This window comes from Chrysochloris asiatica, unplaced genomic scaffold, assembly GCF_000296735.1.
Source record: "Chrysochloris asiatica unplaced genomic scaffold, ChrAsi1.0 scaffold00050, whole genome shotgun sequence".
Lineage (NCBI taxonomy): Eukaryota > Metazoa > Chordata > Mammalia > Afrosoricida > Chrysochloridae > Chrysochloris > Chrysochloris asiatica.
In genome coordinates this window covers 16,479,260-16,486,761 of record NW_006408568.1, presented here as the reverse complement: position 1 = coordinate 16,486,761, position 7,502 = coordinate 16,479,260, and the positions used below count along the sequence as shown (strand labels likewise).

Sequence of the window (7,502 nt, the reverse complement as noted above, 5' to 3'; positions counted from 1 at the left end):
GGTTAAATCTACCAGTTGCTGCTCAGGAGAAAGATAAAGCTTTCTACTCCTGGAAAGATTATGGCCTTGGAAATTTATATAGGGTTCTTGTGAATCAGCACGACTTGATGGCACACAGCCACCAACATATGCATTTTATAGTCACACTGTTGATACATTCTGATTTTTTCCCTTTAGATTGCATTATAATTCCCCCACCCCCCACCACACACACATTCCTATAGACCTTGTAAGGAGTGCTGGTAGCATAGTGGTTACACATTGAGCTTCTAACTGCAAGGCCAGCAGTTCAAATCTACCAGCCACACCATGGGAAAAAGCTGAGACTTTCTGCTCCGGTAAAGATTTACTGTCTGGGAAACCCTTTGTTGTTGTTGCTAAGTGCCATCAAGTTGGTGACCCATAGCAACCCCATATAGGGTTTCCAAGGAGCAACTGGTGAACTTGAACTGCCAACCTTGTAGTCCAAACTGACTTTGTAGTCTAGCACATTAACCTACAGCACCACACCAGGATTTGGGGAAACCCTACACAGAGTTGTTATGAGGTGGAATCAACTCAGTGGAGCATCATCATCATCACCACCACCACCACCACCTCCACCACAGGCCTTGTGATTGTTATTTATCAGCTTTATAATATTCCACAGGATGAATGTTTCATAATCTGCAGTAGTCATGTCCCTGATCTTGGCATCTGAGACTGTTGCCAGCCTCTCATGATTATTGAACACATCAGCTGGATGGATTGGTACATCAAAATGTTTTTGAAATTATTTTTTTTCTTGTGAATTGAGTGAAGGTTTACAGAGCATATCATCAGTTTCACATTCAACAAATCACATACTCTGCTTCATTACATGGTTGCAATCCCCTCCATGCACCAACAGTTAGCAGTATTTTCCTCTATTCACTGTAATGATTGCATTCTTCCACGTCTCCTGCCACCCCTATTTTCCTCTGTCAAACTCCCTCTGGTTGCCTGCTTCTTCACCCATGTCAACATGTGTCTACCCTCTAGCGCATGTCATTTCCTCCTCCCCTCAAAAACCAGAAGTGATTGTCTTTTGGAAGATATATTGAGCAGGGATGTTTCTGCTACATTAAAAGGTAGCACCTGGATTATAAAAGGCCATATGTTGATGGTTGGTAGATCAAAAACCCTATAAAGGGTAGCTGTGAGTTCTTACAACCGACTCAATGGCATTTAACAACAGCAATTGTCTTGTCTGCCAAGTACCTGTGCTGGATCCTGAGAGGAATCTGCTATTCTCTGGACAGAGAGGCAGTCAGTCTCCTGCAGGTGAGTGTTGGAGGAAAAACTATCTACTGATGGCCAGACTAGCCGTTTGGTGTCCTATGACGACAGAAATGAAGAGTTGTTGAAGAAGAATATAGCAACTTGAACGAGAGAAAGTTTGGAGGTTGGTTAGCAGGTGGATACTGAGTAGAAGAAGGCTCTGGAAGAGGAGGTCAGTTCTTAACTAAGTGTCACGCCGCACAGAATCGAGAAGGCAGCAGAAGAGGCATGGGATGGAGCACGGATTCGCTTCCATTGCGGAAAACTTGGAAGGATTTGGCTGGAGAGGGGCGGGGAACCTCGGAGACCGCAGTAGGTGGTAAGGGCAGCGAGGGGCGCGGAGTCCAGCAGGAGCATGTAGGGAGTGTGGAGGGCAACGCACAGCAGCCCTTGTCCCTTCTGCCGGGCGACTACTGTGGCCCTTCTGAAATCCTACTCAGGCTCTGGTCCGACGCGGGGCAGTGCTGGTGGGCGCGCGGGGCGTGGCTGGAGGGTAGGGCTGTTGGCGGGTGGTGCCTTGTGCTGGCGGCCCGCTCGGCGGAGGGACAGGAGGCGGAGCTCGTCCGCGTCCGGCAGCTGCTGGAGACCCTGGGCGCTCCTCGCTCGGCGCGTCTTGCAGAGTCCAAGTGCCTGGGTCGCCGCGCTCTGTCCCCCGCCATGCTCCTGCTGCTGGGCCTGTGCTTGGGGCTGCCCCTCTGCGCAGGGGCGCAGGACCGCCTGGCGCCGGCCCCGCAACTGGAAGAGGAGCCGAGGTGGGATGGCGCGATGGAGCAAGTAAGTTGAAATGGGGTGACTCCAGGGTGCAGATGGCCGCATGGCTTCTTGACAGACTCCCAGTGACCCATCCTTGGCTGTAGGAAGGGAGGAATCACCTATGTCTCCACTTACGCCTCCCTTGCCCCTTTATCCCACCCCCAAACTGTTCGAGAATGGCCCCATCGAAAGCTCAGTTGATGAGAGTCTGTTTCATTCTCCGTGCGTGCCCTGAGGGTGAACTTTCCTGCAGAATTGTGCCTGGGACTTAAAAGTCGTGCAGAACTAATTTCCTTCCGGGCTTCTCGTTATCTGCGCTGATTTCTGAGTTTTTGTTTTTTAAAAAACTGATTTCTGAGATAGATTCCAAGTTAAGATTTCTTCTTTACGACCTGTGTGTGTAGTTTGTTGCTGTTGTTCCTAGTAGAGCCAAGGAAAGTGGGCTATCTGTATGCCTCAGTTTTTCCCATCTAAAGACCGGGAGAATTTTCCCATTAAGCTGCTCTGAAAACTTTAGCATTTTAAAAGGTACCCTGATTATTGGGCCAGGAAGAAGAATCAAAATGTCTGTTTCTCTTGTCTGTATTGTGCACATTTGTAAGGGGGTTACATTTTAAATAGCCTAACTTCACAGGTAAATAGAGTTTGCAAATATGACATCTCAATATGTCCATTGCATAGGAAGGTTCTTTGAAAAGTATAAAGCAGGTTTATACAAATGTAAATGTAAGACTTGATTTAGGGAAAGGCTGTCACAATTAAAGTAGATATTTATGTATTTATATGTCATAGGTACATCTATATCTCATATCTCCTGGTGCTCATTTAAATTGTATTTAAACGGTTTAAGTTGAAGCATGTTTTCACACAATGGGAGGAAGACATAAGTAGTCATACTTTTTCTCTCCTTACTTTCAGGAGTACATCAGAGAGACACAATCTCTCTGAGCATCAGATGGTTGTTTCATGTTGATTCTGCCTTATGAATGTGCTTATCTGTAGAATGGAAGAAATGGTAATTCTCCTGTACAGTTGTTAGGATGAATGGTGTTGTTAAGTGCAGCTGGTGAGTTTGAACCTCTGACCTTGTGGTTAACAGTCCAGTGCTTATCTACCAACACCGCACCAGGAGCCCTTAAGATGAGTGTTGTTGTTGTTGTTAAGTGCTGTCAGTCAGTTCCCACTTATAGTGACCCTGTATAGCATTTCTGAGGAGTGGCTGGTGGGTTTGAACCATCAACCTCGAGGTTCAAACCAACCTTGTGGTTCAGTGCTTATCCTACTGTGCCACACTGGGACTCCTTTAAGAATGTTGTTGTTAAGTGCTATTAAGTCTTTTCGACTCATAGCAACCCTGTATAGAGTTTCTAAGAAGCAATTGGTGGGTTTGAATCACCGACCTTGAGGTTCAAACCAACCTGTGGTCCAGTGCTTATTCTGCAGCATCAATAGGAATTCCAGATCACAGTGTGGTGAGTGGGAAAAGTGCAGGCTTTGGGTCTCAGAAAAAGACTGGGTCTGTACGGCACCATTTATCACTGGGTAGCCTAGACAAATGATTTGATTTCTCTGAGTCTTCATTCCCTTGTTTCTTAGAGCAGAGAATAACAGCTTCCTTACAGCAGAGCATAACTGTAAGGATTCCTGATAGTGTGTGTATACTATGGGCACTCAATAAATGATATAAATAATATCTATTTTAGTAAGTGGAGAAAATGGCATGAACTCGATGCCAGGCTGTCTCTGTTTGATTCTTATTTATGTTACAAGAATCACCACTCAATTTTTTCCTCTGTAAAATGTGAAAAATCATAGGTTTGTAAGGATTGCCTGAGTTAATAATAATATACCTGAAGGGCTTCGAACAGAACTAGGACTTAATGTTAGCTAGTAGACTGAGCTGCTGAGGAAAGGAATTTAGGGTAAAGATCTTGGAACTTTTTGTGTGTGTGTGTGTGCAGAGGGGAAGAGTGTGGGAAGAGCTCAAATAAGGATTCTATTTATGACCTAGGAGGACTTAGTAAAGCTCTAACATTTGCAAGTCCAGTACACTTAACACCCTCTAAATTTTTCTGCAGAAGATAACGTGGATTTGTCTCATTTTGGTGACTTCATGCTTTCTTAATTCCACAGCAGTATTTAGTCACCTCAAAAACAAAACAAAAAACCACTTTATGACATAAATTCTAGGATATTCACTTTTACAATTTCACTTTTACAACTCTGTAGGTCTATTGAAAAAAAATAAATCACATACTTAAAAAACAGTGCCTGGTGGTGATAGTGATGATTGTGTGCTGTTGAGTCAGTTCCAACTCATAGCAGCCTTGTATAGGGTTTCCAAAGCTGTACGTCTTTATCAGAGTGGAAAAATTTCATCTTCCTCCAGGGGAAGTAGCTGGTGGATTTGAACTTCTGATCTTGCTGTTAGCAGTCCAGTGCTTATCCATGTGCCACACCAGCACTCCTGTGTGCCACCAGAGCTCCTTTTGAAATTACGTTATTGTTTTTAAGTGCCGTTGAGTAGGTTCTGACCCATAGCGATCCTGTATAGGGTTTCCAAGGAGCAGCTGGTGAGCTTGAACAGCCCACCTTACAGTTCAAATGGCTTTGCAGTCTGGCGCATTAACCCACAGCGCCACACCAGGACTTATAGGTAAACTTTATATTTGTTTCTGTTAACCTGCATTTGTAATTCCAGAGATGTTACCTTGTCATTTACCTTTAATTGTAAACAGTTTCTATTAATACCTTAAAAAGTTGGTTTTTCTTCTCAGTTCTCCACCCAACAACTTGAAAAATGTCTAGACTTTATAAGCATCTTTTAAAAACAGCTTTATGAAGTTTCAGTTATATAAAATAAAATCTGCCCACTTAAAATGTACAGTTTATGTCATTTTATTGACTTCACAGACCTGTGCAACCATCAGCACAATCGATGTTAGGAGTCCTGGTGTCCTGGTGTGGCATTGTGGGTTAATGCACTGGACTACAAAATTAGTTTGAATGCCTGGTTGGCAGTTCAAGCTCACCAGTAGCTCCTCGGAAGCCCTATACAGGGCCGCTATTGGTCAGAACCAACTCAACAGCATTTAACAACAACTTTCCACCTCATCTATAAGCAAAATTTTACCCATGGTGAAAGTACTATGAAATGGTTTTCAAATTTTGGTGTGCAAATAGTTATTAGGGGAGCTCATTCAGCATTGAGCTTCCTGAGATTCATTGAGATTAATCACTCCTGTTGATTTGTTGTTGTTGTTGTTGTTAAGTGCTGTCGAGTCGGTTCTAACTCATAGGGACCCTGTATAGAGTTTCTGAGGAGCAGCTGGTAGGTTTGAACTGCCGACTTTGTGGTTCGCAGTCCAGGGCTGATCCTATGCACCACACTTGGATAGTTCTCATGTAGAATATCCATGATTCACACTTAGAAAAATACCATGTTAAAAGAATCCTTCAGGGAATTAGTATTAAAAAGAAAAGTCTCTTCTATACAGATTTATTTGTGTTATACATTTCAAATTCATATGGATTCTTTAAGGCTAGGTCTATATTCCTGTTATTGATTTTAATAATAAAAAAATAGCCACTAATAGTTTCTAGGAACTTTATTTAAAAAATAATATAAGGTAATAAAATTTTATGGTTGAGAGTACTTCAAGTGGAATTAGAACTTCCTGGGTTCAGATTTAGATCCCACCACAGATTACTTGTGTTCTTGGACAAGTAACAACCTCATTAGGTCTGAGTTTCATCATCTGCAAAATAGAGTTGTTAATAGCTCCTACCTCATAGGAGACCTGGTGTGGTGCTATAGGATAAGCACTGGACTGCTAACCATGAGATTGGCTGTTCAAACCTACCAGGGCTCTTTGGAAACCCTTTGCCATGAGATTGCTATGAGTCAGAACTGACTCCATGGCACATAACAACAGCAACTTCTTAGGCAGGAGTGGATATAGGCTTTAGGAGAGGGTTAAGGCTTACACAATTAAGAGTCTTCTTTAAGAAAAAGAATATAGAATTAATAAAAATACAAAATTAGTTACTAAAGGGAACATTTATTTACTATGATAAATAAATCAAACAAATTGCTATTTGTAACAAGCTGATAAACACCAGATATCACACATATTTAAAGTCCTTTCGATGTGAGGGAACCCAAAACTTTCATTGTATTAGTTTTTAGAGAAGTTAATTTTCTCTCTGGTGGTTGTTGCAACATTTATGTGAGTGAATTCAGGTGAAGTACTTGCACATACGAGTGTCAGCACTGAAGTAAAGCTAACTATTCATACTATTTATGTATAAAAATCCAATCAAACCTATTGCTGTTGAGTTAATTCTGAATCATGGCACTTACCATGTGATACAGAATAGAACTGCTCTGTAGGATTTTCTTGGTTGTAATCTTTATGGAAAGGAGTTTAGTGGTTAGGCACTAGACTGTCCGCTGAAAGGTCCGTGGTTCAAACCCACCAGTAGTTCTGCCAGAAAAAGATGTGATAGTCTGCTGTCATATAGATATCAGCCTTGGAAACTCTATATGGTTGTTCTACTCTGTCCTATAAGTCAGATCAACTTGACAGCAATGAGTTAATCTTTATGGAAGCAGATTTCCGGCCTTTCTTTCACGGTGCCCCTGGGTAGGTTCAAACCACCACACTCTACAGAACAAATCATTTGTCCCACTGCAGGACTTTATTTATGTATACCAAAAACCCTCGCCATCAAGCAGAGTCTAGCTTCAAGTGACCCTTGAGCAAGTGACAACCTCACTGGGTTTCATCATCTGCAAAATAGAGTTATTAATAGCTTCATGGGAGTAGATAGCCTTATCTTTCTCCTGGAGGAGCAGCTGGTAGGTTTGAACTGCCCTTCTCACACTTGACCCACATCGCCATCTATTTGAATCTCTGACCACCACTGCAAAGTAAGCATTAATGTACTTACTTCACACACAAGAACCCTGGAAGAACTACCAAATAAGTGAGGTATCCAAATGAGAGTGGAGAGCCTGGGTTAGAACCCAGGTGTGCTGGATGCCAACACTGTGCCAATGTATAACTTTTCTAGACAGTTCCATACACATAATAAGCACTCAATACATGCTGTTGTAATTAAAACACCCATTGGGGTGATATATTTTTCAGTCCCTCAATTAGGGATTTGATTTCCTGAATTGAGAATTTCTGGATTTTTAGTATTTTACAATTTCTTACTTAGAACCTAATCTTTGCATTTGGGTAGCAATCAAGGATCAGATCAAGACAACTGTTTTAACATTAAAAAAAAAAATAATAAAGTTACTTGTTGTCATTGCTGGTTTGGAAGAAATGAAGTTCTGATACACACTACAGCATGGATGGACCTTGAAAACATTACAACGAGTGAAAGAAGTCAGACAAATGTTGTACGATCCCACTTTTATGAAATATCCAGAGTAGGCA

General features: G+C 42.1%; 1 protein-coding gene across 1 annotated transcript in view; it reads left to right on the top strand.

Moving 5' to 3' along the window:
• Positions 1–1,527: 1,527 nt before the first annotated feature.
• Positions 1,528–7,502, top strand: part of ITIH5 (inter-alpha-trypsin inhibitor heavy chain family, member 5) — a 139,059-nt gene continuing 133,084 nt past the window's right edge. Inside the window, exon 1 of the mRNA XM_006862795.1 lies at positions 1,528–2,073. Coding sequence (XP_006862857.1) covers positions 1,528–2,073 — 546 coding nt within the window. The remainder of the gene's footprint in view (positions 2,074–7,502) is intronic.